The sequence below is a fragment of the Caenorhabditis elegans genome, chromosome I (genome assembly GCF_000002985.6).
Source record: "Caenorhabditis elegans chromosome I".
NCBI lineage: Eukaryota > Metazoa > Nematoda > Chromadorea > Rhabditida > Rhabditidae > Caenorhabditis > Caenorhabditis elegans.
The window spans coordinates 11,917,792-11,932,372 of NC_003279.8; the positions used below are offsets into that span (position 1 = coordinate 11,917,792).

Below are 14,581 nucleotides of genomic sequence, written 5' to 3' on the forward strand. Positions count from 1 at the left end.
TTTTTTCGGGGAAAATGGAATGGGGAAATATTTAAGGACAACAAGCATTCATATATAAATATATAATTTAGAAATTTAAATTAGAGTCAAAAAATAAATTAATTTTTGCAAAGGGTTTCTGTGGGTGAAAGCTCAAAAAATCAATAAAACGGGGTGGTGGTCTGAAATAGAGAGAATCATCGAAAAATATACATTTAAATTGAAAATAAATTCGGAAAAATTTTGAAGAATTTCCTATGCATTTCTGTTCACCAGCTTCGTCACAAATCCATCTAGAACCGGTCGCAGTGGGTTGATGACGTCAGGAATCTCGGATATGCTCTTTTTTATCTGAAAATTTGGAGCTTTTTTGGATTTTTGGGGTTTTTTTTTCACCGGAAACTACCTTTTTTAAAAGAAATATTAAAAATTGAAAAAAAATTTTTTCAATTTTTTCTGAGTTTCTGGTCATTTCCTTCTATTTATTGAATAAATTTTATTTTTAAAAAACATTTTTACAAATTTTCGGCTTCTAGTGATTTTTTCTATGAAAATATGTTTTTTTCGTTTATTTTTAACGGAAAAATCTGTTAGTTTTTTCTTCAAAAAACATGCTTCTTTATGTTTTTTTTGTGAATTTTCTTGGTTTTTTCTTTATTTTTTGAATAAAATTTTTTTTAACTTAAAAAAAAATTTTAATCACTATATATTTGGTGAATATATACAGTTTTCCGGATTTTTTCCGTAAATTTTTTGTACGATTTTTAAAAATTAAAAAATTGAATTTTTCGGTTTTGTGATTTAATTTCGCGAAAAAAAAATGTTTTTTGCGTTTTTTTTTCAGAGAAAATCGATTTTTAATACGATTTTTGTTTGTAGTTTTTTCAAAGAAAATCAGATTTTTCAATTTTTTAAAAGTAAATTCATTCATTTAATAATTTTTTTCTGCAAAAGCCTTGGAAAAAGCCGATTTTCAGCAATTTTTCACTGGAAAAATCGGCAAAAATCTGCATTTTTTCACTTGAAAAACCTGAAAGAGCTGAAAAATAAACAAAAATTCTAGATTTTTTCTTCTAAAAACTCACAGAGCTGTTTTTTGTCAAATTTTCGGCTTCTGGTGATTTTTTTTTTAATTTTTTTGTTGTGAATTTTTGGAAAAAAAAACAATTTTCTTCGATTTTCAGCGATTTTTCTCTGGAAAAATCGGCAAAATCCACTTTTTTTTTCTTCTAAAAATTCACAAAAATCTAGAGAAAATAAACAAAAATTCTCGATTTTTTTTTCAAATTTTCGGCTTCTTTCGTAGTTTTTGTGAATCTTCTGGTTTTTTCTTTTTTTGAAATTTTTTTTGGCGAGGTTTTGATAATTTCTGGTTAAAAATTTTTTTCCCTAATATCTACACCGAAAAATCATGTTTTTTTGTAGTTTTTTCGAAGAAAATCAGATTTTTCATTGACAAAATTTTTTTTCTGCAAAAATTCTGAAAAATAGTGCAATTTTCTTCGATTTCCCATGATTTTTCTCTGGAAAATTCGGCAAAAATCACAACTTTAGGTGGTTTTTTTTTTGTGAATTATCTGGTTTTTCCTTTTTTCTTAATTTTTTTTTAAATTTAGGCGGTTTTTTAAGATAACTTCTATTTTTTTAAGCTTCGAAAAATTAAATTAACCGATTTTTCTAAAAAATTATTGAAAAATTGTACAATTTTCCTCGATTTTCAGTGATTTTTCCCTAGAAAATTCGACAAAAAATCTCATTTTTCTTTCCTTCTAAAAAAACTGCAAAAATCTGAAAAATAAACGAAAATTGTTGATTTTTTCTAAAAAATTCACTGAGCTAGCTTTTTGTAGCTATTTGTGATTTTCTTTCGCGAAAAAATGTGTTTTTGCGTTATTTTCAGTGAAAAATCGATTTTTTTTAAACGAATTTTAATTTTACAGAAATTTTGTTTGGCCGGTTTTTGATACTTATGGGCTAAAAAATTTTCTGTAGTTTTTTTTTTTTCATTTTTTTTAAAAGTAAATTTTAATTTCATAAATTATTGTTTCTGCAAAATGCTATGGAAAAAGCGCGATTTTTAGTGATTTTTTAAAAATTTTTCACAGGAAAAATCGGCAAAAATCACATTTTTTCACTTTAAAAACCTGAAATAGCTGAAAAATAAACAAAAATTCTAGATTATTTTCTTCTAAAAATTCACAGAGCTGTTTTTTGTCAAATTATCGGCTTCTGGTGATTTTTTTCTATAAAGATTTGGTTTTTTTTTAATTTTTTGTTGTTGTGAATTTTTGGAAAAAAACCAATTTTCTTCGATTTTCAGCGATTTTTCTCTGGAAAATTCGGCAAAAATCACTTTTTTTTCTCCTAAAAATTCACCTCTCCCGAAAAATGCTTCTCAAATCGCCGGAATTCTTGTTTCAACTGCAGCTCATCATAAATCCGCTTAATTTTCTCCACTTTCTCGGGGTCCACCGATCCAAAACTCGTCTTAAATTCCTCAATAAGCTTGGCCCCCCATTTTTCCGGCGTTTTGTGCATTTTCTGAAGAGCTCGTACGGCAAGCCAAGTACATTTTCCATCTTGAATATCAGTTCCAATTTTTCCGGTAATTTTAGGATCTCCATAAACATCCAAAAAATCATCTTGTGATTGAAATAGGAATCCAATTTGATAAGCAACTTTTTTCACAGATCCATGATAAGCTAAGACGTCTGATATGATAAGAGCCATTTGAATTGGATGAAATACTGTATAATGTGATGTTTTATTTTCAACCATTAATTCATAACGATCCCATGTGAAAGACGAGATTTGATTCACTGATGATGTGTCCAGGAACTGCAAAAAAATTATCGATTTTTGGGGTTTATATGGGAAAAAAACCGATTTTTTGGTGATTTTTAGGGAAAAATTTCATTTTTTTGGGGATTTTTAGTGAAAAAAGTGTATTTTTTGGGGTTTTTGATGGAAAAAAAGGTGATTTTTGGCGTTTTTTTTAGTGAAAAACTATAGATTTTTCGGTTATTTTTAGTGAAAAAAATTAATTTTTTCAGTTTTTTTTAAGTGAACAATTGGATTTTACGCGGATTTTTTTGTGAAAAAATTATCGATTTTTCGGATTTTTAATGGAAAAAGTGGATTTTTTGGTTTTTTTTAAGTGAAAAATTGGATTTTTTGGTGATTTTTAGTGAAAAAAATGGATTTTTTTTTAGTGATTCTGCGTGAAAAAATTGGATTTTTTTAGTAATTTTTAATGTAATAATTGGATTTTTAAAAGTGATTTTTAATGGAAAAATTGGATTTTTTAAAGTGATTTTCAATGAAAAAATTGGATTTTTCGGTAATTTTTATTTAAAAAGTTGGATTTTTCGGTGATTTTGCGTGAAAAAATTGAATATTTCGGATTTTTCGTGTAAAAATTGGATTTTTCGGTGTTTTTTAATGGAAAAATTGGATTTTTCTGACAGCTTTAGTGAAAAATTCAGTTTTTTTTTGGTGATTTTTAGTGAACAAAACTGGATTTTTTAAAAGTGATTTTTAATGGGAAAATGTGTATTTTTCGGTGATTTTTAATGGAAAAATTGGATTTTTTTTGGTAATTTAGTAAGATTTTTAGATTTTTTTGATGAGAAAAAATTATCAAATTTTTTTTATTCTAAAGAAAATACTTTTTTTTAATATTTTTTAAGAAAATCCAGATTTTTCGGTGGTTTTAGCATTAAAAATGTGATTTTTTCAGTCATTTCAAGTGGAAAAAGCTAGTTTTTAATCAATTTTTGCGCGAGAAAAATGTGCGAATCTCATCTATTTTATGGGCGGGGAAAAAAGAAAATAGGATTTTTCGCTGATTTTTAATGGAAAAATGTAAATTTTTAAGAAATTTCAGATTTTTTGCCTATTTTTATATTTAACAAAAAAATCTGGTTGACTTTTAAATGAAAAATTGAATTTTTCGGTGATTCAGTGAGAGTTTTATTGGGTGATTTTATGGGGGAAAAATGTAAATTTTTAGGAAATTTCAGATTTTTCAGTCGAAAATGCAAGGTTCTGTTGGTTTTTCTGACTGAAAAATTAGTTTTTTGGTCATTTTTCGAGAAAAATTATCAGTTTTTCGTGGATTTTAAGAGAAAAATATGGATTTTCCAGTCATTTTTCGACATAAAATCTGTTTTTTGCTCTTTTTCCGAGGTTTTTGGGAGATTTCTTCTCAAAAATTCCAAAATTCCATCTCCGCACCTGTCCAATCAACGTCTTCTGTTTGGACTTGCGATAAGCCTCGCAAAGCCGATCAAGATTCACGTGTCCAGGCAATGCGAGACGTAGAATATCCTCAACAAAAGAATCCATAATAAAAGCATCATTGATCGCAGACATTCCAACACCTTCCCGTCGAAACCAGCATGGTTTACCACGTCGTGTCTCCGAATTATCCATTATATCGTCGGCGATCAGGTAGAAACTTTGAATCTGAACGAACGAAAAAATAGGCTCAGTTTTCGCGCGGGCTTTTAGGCTTAATTTCGGGCTTTTCTTTAAGAGGTTTCGGACAATTTTGAACGTGTAGACCAAAATTGGGCTTAAATAAACGAATTGGCGGTTCAAAACGCACAGATTTTAGCTAAAATCTCGAATTTTGCCCACTTTTCTGTGTGGCAGCGGTTTGAAGTTGATTTTTTTGAAATTATTATCCTTTATTGGCTCAACTGAACGAATTTCGTAATGACACTGCTCGAAAATCCAAATTTTTCACTAAAAATCCGAAAAAACCGATAATTTTTTGCAGTTCCTGAAATTAAAATAACCGAAAAACCGGAATTTTCTCATAAATTACCATAAAATGGCTTTTTTCCATAAATCCATAAAAGCATGTTAAAATCGGATTTTTCAATAAAATAACCAAAAAACCAAAAATTGAAGGTTTTTTCGCCAAATCACCCAAAAAGTCCAATTTTTTCACTAAAAATATATCATTTCGGTGATTTTTAGTGAAAAAAATTGGATTTTTTGATGATTTAGCGAGATTTTTAGGTTTTTGTACGGGAAAAAAACCTCCAATTTTTGGTTTTTTGGCTTTTTTTATTGAAAAATATGATTTTCACATGCTTTTTTTAATGGAAAAAGCCATTTTCTGGTAATTTATAAGAAAATTCCAATTTTTCGGTTATTCTAATTTTCAGGAACTGCAAAAAATTATTGATTTTTCGGATTTTTAGGAAAAAAAAGATTTTCTCGGTGATTTTTAATGAAAAATTGCATTTTCGAGCAGTTTCATTACGAAATTCGTTCATTTGAGCCCATTCTCCTTCAATTTAGTCGGGTTTTCTCTCAAAAAACGCCGATTTTCCATCTAAAAACTGACAATTTCAAGTGTTGCAGCAGCTTCACACACAGCTTGAAGCTCCTGAGTTTCATCTCTTAAATGAGGCTGTAAAGCCCGTATTGTGTCAACGCATAGGGATGCTCGTGAGTATTTTCCGCCGATTACAGTGTTGTCGAATAGCTGAAAATTTGGGAATTTTTGATGGAAAATACTGGATTTTTCGCCAAAAACTGACCAAAATCGTGAAAAATTGGCTTTTTTTTGGAAAATTTACTGCTTTTAGTGCAAAAAATACAGAATTTCTCTGGAAAACTGCTTTTTCCTCCGGTTTTCGGCGTATTTTTTGCTGATTTTAGTGAATTTTCAGCAGAAAATACGGAAAAATGTGCAGGAAATTCGGTATTTGGAGTCAAGTTTTGACTTTTTCTCCACTTTTTCTCCTTTTTTGGTTTTTTAGCAGAAAATTTTGAATTTTTTGATGGAAAAAACTGGATTTTTAGTTAGAAAATCAAACAAAAACTTTTTCTGCTGGTTTTAGTGCATTTTCTGCGGCGAAAAATATGAAATTTTCAACAGGAAATTCGAAATTTGGAGTGAATTTTTGACTTTTTCTCCACTTTTTTCTAGTTTTAGTGTGAAAAGTGCCATTTTTCCACGCATTTTAACCGAGAAAATCGTCTTTTCCGTACATTTCTACATCTATACTGAACCAAATCGTATTCCATTCCATCAGCAGGCAATTTTGCCGCCACAACCCGTACGAATTTCTTCTTAACTTCGCCCAACGCCGTTTCTACCAGCTTTCTACTGGCGAACATTGCTGCTGAAAATACGAGAAAATTAGAGGGAAAAATGGCAAAAAAAACTAGAGAAAATGAAAATTTAGAGCCGTTGCATCATTATTATGAAATTTCAAGCTGAAAAACCGGTTTTTGAGCAAATTTTCGCCCAATTTCGAATTTTTCAGCTGAAAACTGAGCTAAAATGAGCCAAAAAACACGATTTTCAATTGAAATTTCGAGAAAAAAAAAGCTAAAAATTGAATTTTCGAATAATTTGGGAATTTTGGAGCTCCGATGCGTAGAAAACAAATTTTTGCATGAAAAATTGCAATTTTCTGCGAAAAATCAAGAGTTTTCCAGGAAATATGTCCAAATTCCGCTGAAAATTTAAATATTTTCGTAAATTCGAGAGAAATGATGCAAATTTCATAAAAATGTGCTCCAAATTGGAAATTTCACGTTTTTTTTCCGGAAAAATCGATTTTTCACCAAAAATTGAAAATTTTAAGCGAAAATTGAAGTTTTCCTACATTTCAAAGGTTTAAATTGATTTAAATTGAAAAAAAATCGAATAAAAATTGGAAAAACTGATGAATCATAAAATTGCGAAATAATAATGAGGGGGCAGGCGACCACTTGGAAATTTAAATTTACAATTCTGGAGGGGCAAAAAATGAGAAAAATCAGTTCATTTGAAACAGGAAAGCGGAAAAAATTTTAAAAATTTTTGAATAAATAAATTAAAGCAAGGCAGTATTTACACAAGAAAATTCGAAAAAGTGTGCGTCGATTTACGCAGCTCGTGTAGTCCCCGAGGAGAAGATTTTACAGTTTTTTGGCTTAAAAATGCTTGATTTTCGCTATTTTTCTATCAAAATTAACATTTAAACCGGTTATTTATAGCGTTTTAAGTGAAATTTGAGCGATTTTAAAGTTTTCACCGACAAAAAAAAACCGTGAAAATAGCGAAAATGGCTCAAAATCAACCATTTTAGCAAAAAAAAGTACTTGATTTTGAGCCATTTTCGCAATGTTCACGGTTTTTTTTTTGGCAAAAATCAATGAATTATTTTTATTTTTAACTTTAAAAACACTCAGATTTCACTTAAAAGTGCATAAATAACCGCTTTGAATGTTAATTTTCAAGTAAAAATAGCGAAAATCAAGAATTTCAGCGAAAAATCGTTTTTTTTTTCACCGAAAAAATCAGTAAAAATGCAAAAATGGGTAATAATGCTTGATTTAGAGCTATTTTCACGGGTTTTTCGCTTAAAAATCACCGCTTTGAATGTTAATTTTCAAGGAAAAAATAGCGAAAATCAAGCATTTTTAGCCAAAATCTGTAGAATCTTCTCCTCGAGGAGTACACGAGATCTGCGTAAATCGACACAAAAGAGAGCAATTAATCATCCCATTCATCATCATCAGCTCCTTCTTCACTACTTGAATCATCATTTCCCATAACTTGATCCATTCGTCTCTTCAATATCGCCGCAACATTATTCGCCTCGAGAGCAGCATTCTCGGCGGCTTCTGCCTCGGCTCTTTGCACTTTTTTCAGCTTTATTCCAGATTGAATTTGAGCCAAAAGATCACTTCGAGCATCTGGTTGTTTTGGAGCAACTGGGGAATTTGTGCCAGCAGCTTCACCGTCCGCGGATGGCTGAAAATTTCAGTTTTAGTGGGAGAAAATCGATTTTTTGATGAAAATTCGGCTATTTCTCTTGAAATTTGTCCCTAAAAAAGCTTCAAAAAAGTCCAAAAAACACAGGAAAACTACACATTTTCAGCGGGTTAGACACACATAGAGCCCTGCTGTTCCAGCGCCTTTACCTTTGGAGCCGGAGCTGCAAATGACGCTGCAGCCGAGCTTATAACCATTGGAGGTGGTGGTGGAGGTGGTGGAGGGATCTGAAAGGGATCGAGAATTGAAGAAAGAAGCGGAAAGTGGACAACAATGAGGGAAACACAAAAATGGACAAAAATTGCAAATTTTTAACTGAAAAATTCGGGGTTTTAAGCTTGGAAATTGCAGAAATATAGCTTCAAATTAATTTTATGCACTACAAGAAATCTTGGAGCTTTTCACAAATTTCCAAGCTTTTCCAAGCTGTTTCAAGCTTTTTAAGCTCATCGAAGATATTTCAAGCTCAGTCAGGCTTTTTTAGCTTTTCCAGGCTTTCGCAAGCTTTTTCGAGCTCGTCTAAGCTTTTTGACGCCTTTTCCAAGCTCTTTCAGGCTTTACAAGCTGTTTCAAGCTCGCACGAGCATTTTGAAGTTTTTCCAGGCTTTTTTAAGCTCTGTAAGCTTTTCGAAGCCACTATCGTTCTCTTTCAAGCTGTTTCAAGCTGTTTAAGCTCATCGAAGCTATTTCAAGCTCAGTCAGGCTTTTTCAAGCTTTGTCAAGCTTGTTCAAGCTCCTCCAAGCTTTTTCAAGGCGTTTCCAAGCTTTTTCAGGCTTTTCCCAACTCTTTCAGGCTTGCTCAAGCTTGGTCAAGCTTGTTCAAGCTCCTCCAAGCTTTTCCAGGTTTTTCCAGGCTTTTTCAAACTATTATAAGCTCGTTAAGCTCATTCAAGCTATTTCAAGCTCTGTCAGGCTTTTCCAAGCCTTTTCAAGCTATTACAAGTTCGTTTAAGCTCTACAAGCTTTTCCAGGCTTTTTCTTGCTCTTTCAAGCTTTTCCAAGCTTGTTCAAGCTTTCTTAAGCGTTTTGGAATCTTTTCCTGTCTTTTGCAGGCCTTTTCAAGCCTTTTCCAGGGTTTTCCAAACGTTTTCAAGCCATTTCAAGGTTCTCCAAGCTTGTTCACTATTTTTTCAAGCTCTTTAAGCTTCTCCAAGCTAGTTCAAGCTCTGTCAGGCTTTCCAAACTTGTTCAAGCTTTATCGTTCTCTTTCAAGTTCTTCCAAGCTAGTTCAAGCTCTGTCAGGCTTTTCCAAGCTTTTCCAAACGGTTTCAAGCCGTTTCAAGCCTTTCTAATAGAGTTCAACCAATTTTTCGTGATTTCGTGGCCCAAATGAACAAATTAAAGCGAAAAAGCGAGATTTTGCCTGAAAAAGGCTTAAGGCTTCTAAACGCTCATAATAACTTAGAATAATAGAGACTTTTCACATTTTCTAGTTTTTTCAAGCTTTTCCAAGCTTTTTCGTCGTGAAAACGGACAATTTAAAGCAAAAACGCAAGCTTTTTTCCTCGCAAAAACCAAGATTTTACTCCAAAATCTCCAAATTCTCTCGAGCTCCAAAACGTACATTAGTCGGCGGAGCAGCACTCGGCTCGACAAACTGTATCGTCGACGGAGCTTCTGCTGGTAACTGATGTACAATTGATGTATTCATGAGAAGCGGTGGTGGTGGTGGTGGAAGATCATCATCATCATCATCAATCGATAAAATTGACATATCCGGTGGTGGGAGGTGATCCAGATTCACTGGCGGCGGAGCTTCAGTCGGACGTTTAACATTCGGAGATCCACGAGCTGCTGCTGGAGCACCACCTCGTTGTTGGCTCGGATGCACATTTTGTTGAGGATGATGGTGCATTGTCATTCCGATTGGGGCAACCATGTTGGAGGGGTGCTGAATTTATCAAAAATTGGGAGATTTTCAGTGGAAAAAATCGTTTTTTTCTTCAAAATTACTCCCAGAGAAGGATATTTGGGCTTAATTATCGATTTTTCAGAGTTTTTTTGTCATTTGGAGCATGAAATTTCTTAAAAATTCACTGAAAACTTCCAAAAAACTCGAGTTTTCAGCCTCAAAGACAAGCCAAAATCAATGAAAAACGTTTTTCAACAGAAATGTTTCACTTTTTCACTAAAAATATGCTGAAATTGATAAGTTTTTTTGGAAAAATCCCTAGAAACCGTACAAATTAATTATAAAAACCCTATAAAATCGAATTTTTCAACGAAATCCTCTAGAATCCATAACTTTTCAGCTTCAAAATTATTTGTTCCCATTGAAACTTTCGACTTTATAGGATTTTTATAGTTAATTTGTAGGGTTTCTAGCGATTTTTCCAAAAAAAAAATTATCAATTTTCGCATATTTTTAATGAAAAAGTGGCACTTTTCTGTTGAAAAATTATTTTTTCTAAGGAATTTCCCACTAATTTCATTGATTTTCGCTTGTTTTTCGGTGAAAACTCGGCTTTTTGGAAGTTTCTAGTGAATTTTTATGAAATTTCAAGCCCCAAATGGCTAAAAAACCCAAATATTGGCCCAAAATAGAGAATTTTTGCCTTCTCGGGGAGCACAAGAGCTGTGTAAGCGCTGAAATCTCGTTGAAAAGTTGATTTTCTTTTTAAACAATAGAAAATTCACTTTTTCAGCAAAAAACTCGATTTTTTTTCAAATTTTTGGGCTCAATTATCGATTTTTTCCGATTTTCAACGGTAAAAAATCATTTGAAGCGGAAAAGCTGGGACTTCGTTGAAAAATTCGATTTCATAGTTTTTTTGAAGTTAATTTGTAGGGTTTCTAGCGATTTTTCCAAAAACTTATCAATCTTCGCAGATTTTAATGAAAAAGTGACTTTTTCTCATTGATTTTGGCTTGTTTTTTGGCGAAAAAGTGCATTTTTAGGAAATTTCATGCTCCAAATTACTGGAAACCCATAATTTTGCCCCAAAATAGAACATTTTGGCCTGCTCGGGGAGCACAAGAGCTGTGTAAGCGCTGAAATCTCGTTGAAAAGTTGATTTTCTTTTTAAACAATAGAAAATTCACTTTTTCAGCAAAAAACTCGATTTTTTTCAAATTTTTGGGCTCAATTATCGATTTTTTCCGATTTTCAACGGTTTGGAGATTTTCTCTTCAAAAAATCGAAAAATCTCGCGAAAATCTACCTGATTTTTAAAGTTAAGCTGAAGCCCGAGAGCCTGCGGAGCCTGATATTCCTCCGGGAACGAGAAAACTTCATTCTGCTGATTAATCCGTGATCCACTAATCTGTCGATTCCTATGCTGCATATCATTATAGGCCGTCGTGCCGAGAGGGCCTTGTCCAGGCTGCTTCCGCCGCTTTTTCGGGCTTTTACTCCCGTCGTTCGGGCTTTTTACCCGTCTGGGCCGTTCGGCAACCTCTTTTAGTGTCTCCTTTTTCCATAAATCGAAGAAAAACGAGGGATTTGTGTAGAGAGAGAGCGCAGGGATTTCAGAGTCTCTATACGGATTTAGAGCATCAAGATCCGGCGGTGGATCACATTTTGCATATATTTCAGTCAATGCTGTAGGTAAAGTGCTTCTATCCAGAATATGTTGATCTACAAGCATTGAACTTTTGAATGCTTTTCGCATATTCGCTTCATTCAACGTTGCTTGATCGGAATTTGAATCCAAATCTTCAACTTTCTTGTGCAATCTATCAATTCTCTGTTGAAGAGTGTTCGATTTGTGATTTATTATCATTGCGTCGTGATAAATCTCTCCGAAGATGTTCTCAGCGTGCTTACTGCAAAAAAAAATCGATAAAATTCCAGTTTTCCGACCTAATTTCCCACCTCAACGAGCTCAATTGTCGTACTAAATTGGCGATTGTCCCATTAGCAGTACATTGAAGCTCATCACGATGGATTGTTGATGGAATTGTGCCTCTGCTGAGGTTTACCGGTGATACCGCCCGTTTTGTTAGAGGCATTGCTGAAAATGTGCAGAAATTGCGGGATTATGTGGGTGGAAATTGCGAGAAAGCGTTAGAATTCACAGAAGATGACTTGAAATCGAAAAAAAATCACTTTCTTCCCTGAATAATATGTAAAAATCCATGGATTTAATGGAAATTGGCACGAAAATCGTGAAAAAAATTAGTTAAACATAAAAATTCACTGGAAACTTCATAAAAGCGAGCAGCCAAAATCAATGAAATTAGTTGGAAAATTCCACGAAAAACTCTAATGTTAATGGTAAACACGAAAATGCACTGGAAAAATTATAAAATTGAGTTTTTTAAACAGAAAAGCCACTTTTTTAATAAAATTATGCTGAAATTGGTAACTTTACCGGGAAAAATCGCTAGAAAACATATAAAATTGCTTCATTTACATGCTAAACCCACAAATTCACTGAAAAACTTATAAAACCTAATTTTCCAACGAAATATCATAAAATACATAGTTTTTCAGCTTCAAAATTATTATTTCTGTCAGAAAATGTTTTTTTTCATCGGAAAAACTGCAAAAAACGAGGAAAAACCAATAAAATCTCATGTTTTTCAATTAAAATATCATTAATCCAGAAATGCGCCAAGGTGCACCCGGGATGCGTCAGCAAACACTCACGAGAAGTGCGCAAGCGAGCGTCTGCACTCTCTCGAATACATACAGTGTCTCGCTGTGATTCATCGGAAATATTTTCATTTCCGGAAATGTTTTATATTTATTTAAATATTAATTTTTTTCGGTCTAAAAAATGATATACAAAACAAAAAATCGATACAGGAAAATGCGAAAATAGAATGAGATTGAAATTTCAATATTTACTGTTCAAAATATTCAAAATATCGTGAAATGGCGAGGTTTCGGAGAGATGGTCCTTTTTATTTATCAATGAAATTGTTCTAATTCTGAGAAAAATAACAAAATATAGCTAAATTCTCAATTTTCGCCAACTTGGTTGTGTCACAGAAGCTAAAATTCATTTCGAATACCGAGCCCGTACAGTAGTCATTTAAAGAATTACTGTAGTTTTCGCTACGAGGTATATTTCGCGTCAAATTTGTTACGTAATAAGCATTTCACTTTCCCAACAATTGCCGATTTCTTCTCCAAAATATCCCTCCCGTAAACCTACACAAAATCGACCGTAGTGCGGCACGTTCGCTGCGAGACCCGCCGCGCGTTTGGCCTCAATCTTTTTAGGACTGCCAAATTCGATCGAACATTTTTAGTCTGTCTTCCACGCGGAAACACACTCGTTTTTCTTCAAAAAAAAATCTATCATGGCTTCCCAAGGATTCTCCGTCTACGGTAAGTATAGTAATAAATCGGTGGTGAAAATTAAATTTAAATTTGTACAAATTTTGAATATGATACAAAATTCTCAAAACTTCTGAAACTTTCTCACACTTTTCTTCGATGAACTTTTCTTCGACTTGCAGAAAGTATCGATTTCTGATAATTGTTAGCGTTTTCCGATCGGCCTTCGTTCTCTATGGTTCATTCGTGTTCCTTGACAACAAATCCCGATATTTCAGGTAGTCCCCTTCCACGTGTATAAGTATAACTGAGTCTACTAACTGAGTACCCGGGACCCCACACGGATCGCCACACAATTCTGGAAATGGAGACGCCGTTCGACCACAAAAAGTATGGGTGAAGAGACTTTTCGCACTGTCATGGTCTCCGTAGTCTAGGACTAGGATAGGGTGCATTTGCTCTGTAACAGTGCATTGTGAGAGTTTGTAACTTTCTATATATAGGCCAAAACCTACTATTACCCCCGTTTTGCTAATCGATTTTTTTCTAGTTGGAAACGTTCCATACCAAGGAACTGAGGAGGAGATCGGAAACTACTTCGCCGCCGTCGGACATGTTAACAACGTCAGGTAAGAGAACTCAGAAACTCAGAAACTCGGAAACTTTCGATTAAAACCTTGTCAAAACTAATCAATGTCTTCCAGAATCGTGTACGATCGTGAAACCGGACGCCCACGCGGTTTCGCATTCGTCGAGTTCTCCGAGGAAGCCGGAGCTCAAAGAGCCGTCGAACAACTTAACGGAGTTGCCTTCAATGGACGCAACCTTCGTGTCAACTACGCCAACAAGTAAACTGACAACGCCGCCGAGTGACTCAAAGAGATTGCACTTGTGATATACATTCCACCAAAAATTCTATCTTCGTGCATGTTTTTCACCATCTACACTTAAATAATAAATCTTTTTGAAAACTGAAAACTTCGAGCATTTTTTCACAGAGTGCAGGTTTACGGCTCAGTCTTAGGCTTAGGCTTAGGCTTAAGCATAGGCTGGGGCTCAGGCTTCGGCTTTTAGACCTAAAAAAAGATCGTTGCACCATGAGCAAAGTATTATAAAGAAAATTGACTTCAAAGAAACTGACACGTGGTGTCAAAGTGTCCCATTTTGGTTTGATCTTCGAAAAATGAGGGAAAAGAGACGCAGACTTTTCAACTGACGTCACACTTTCCTGGGGAGAAAATTCCCGCATTTTTTGTAGATCAAACCGCAATGAGACAGCCTGACTCCACAGATCCCATCTGAAAACTCATGAATTTAAATAATGATGCATACTTTTACTCTGTTCTGGCTTTGCATCACTTTGAGAGCCTTTTCAAGCTTTTCAGATAAATATTTCCTTGATTGTGCTTGCCTACGAGCCTACGTGCATACACAGAGATTTCGTTCGTACTTTTCTGATTACATCTCGGGATCCGCGGGAGTACTCCACTACTTTACGAGAGAGACCATAGGCTTATCCGTGCTCTGACTTGAGGTGTTTGTCGACACTTGCGGCAGACTCCGAGAAGGATTTAGACTAGAAATACGAT

At 33.8% G+C, this 14,581-nt stretch overlaps 3 protein-coding genes across 4 annotated transcripts; 1 reads left to right on the plus strand and 2 right to left on the minus strand.

Moving 5' to 3' along the window:
- Positions 1 to 14: 14 nt before the first annotated feature.
- On the minus strand, positions 15 to 6,124 carry fdps-1 (Farnesyl pyrophosphate synthase). The gene is made up of 5 exons (NM_060626.7): positions 5,989 to 6,124; positions 5,339 to 5,479; positions 4,216 to 4,446; positions 2,356 to 2,817; positions 15 to 330 (listed from the first exon to the last, which is right to left on the minus strand). Exons 1-5 carry the CDS (start codon positions 6,115 to 6,117, stop codon positions 235 to 237), a joined length of 1,059 nt encoding a protein of 352 aa, NP_493027.1. The 5' UTR covers positions 6,118 to 6,124; the 3' UTR covers positions 15 to 234.
- A 625-nt stretch (positions 6,125 to 6,749) lies between these two features.
- On the minus strand, positions 6,750 to 11,725 carry wve-1 (the record flags this gene model as incomplete). 2 transcript variants are annotated; one of them, NM_001392954.1, is made up of 5 exons in its annotated part: positions 6,750 to 7,744; positions 7,915 to 7,992; positions 9,330 to 9,656; positions 10,927 to 11,530; positions 11,580 to 11,725. In NM_001392954.1, 5 exons carry the CDS (start codon positions 11,714 to 11,716, stop codon positions 7,484 to 7,486), a joined length of 1,407 nt encoding a protein of 468 aa, NP_001379196.1. The 2 variants fall into 2 exon arrangements, with proteins under 2 accessions (NP_001379196.1, NP_001251762.1); NM_001264833.3 differs by lacking the exons at positions 10,927 to 11,530; positions 11,580 to 11,725 and having other exon boundaries at positions 7,484 to 7,744; positions 9,330 to 9,644.
- A 1,248-nt stretch (positions 11,726 to 12,973) lies between these two features.
- On the plus strand, positions 12,974 to 13,966 carry R06C1.4 (RRM domain-containing protein). Its single transcript, NM_060628.7, has 3 exons — positions 12,974 to 13,043; positions 13,543 to 13,621; positions 13,697 to 13,966. Exons 1-3 carry the CDS (start codon positions 13,016 to 13,018, stop codon positions 13,842 to 13,844), a joined length of 255 nt encoding a protein of 84 aa, NP_493029.1. The 5' UTR covers positions 12,974 to 13,015; the 3' UTR covers positions 13,845 to 13,966.
- The last annotated feature ends 615 nt before the right edge of the window (positions 13,967 to 14,581 follow it).

Bases quoted from the DNA above. Each gene is read 5' to 3' on its own strand.
- fdps-1 (NM_060626.7), bottom strand. From the start codon at position 6,117: ATGTTCGCCAGTAGAAAGCTGGTAGAAACGGCGTTGGGCGAAGTTAAG. The intron at 5,480-5,988 runs GTACGGAAAAGA...CCAAATTTTCAG, and splicing joins TTCAGTATAGATGTAGAAAT to CTATTCGACAACACTGTAAT. The intron at 4,447-5,338 runs GTCAGTTTTTAG...TCGTTCGTTCAG, and splicing joins CTGCTGCAACACTTGAAATT to ATTCAAAGTTTCTACCTGAT.
- R06C1.4 (NM_060628.7), top strand. From the start codon at position 13,016: ATGGCTTCCCAAGGATTCTCCGTCTACG. The intron at 13,044-13,542 runs GTAAGTATAGTA...ATTTTTTTCTAG, and splicing joins CCAAGGATTCTCCGTCTACG to TTGGAAACGTTCCATACCAA. The intron at 13,622-13,696 runs GTAAGAGAACTC...AATGTCTTCCAG, and splicing joins GGACATGTTAACAACGTCAG to AATCGTGTACGATCGTGAAA.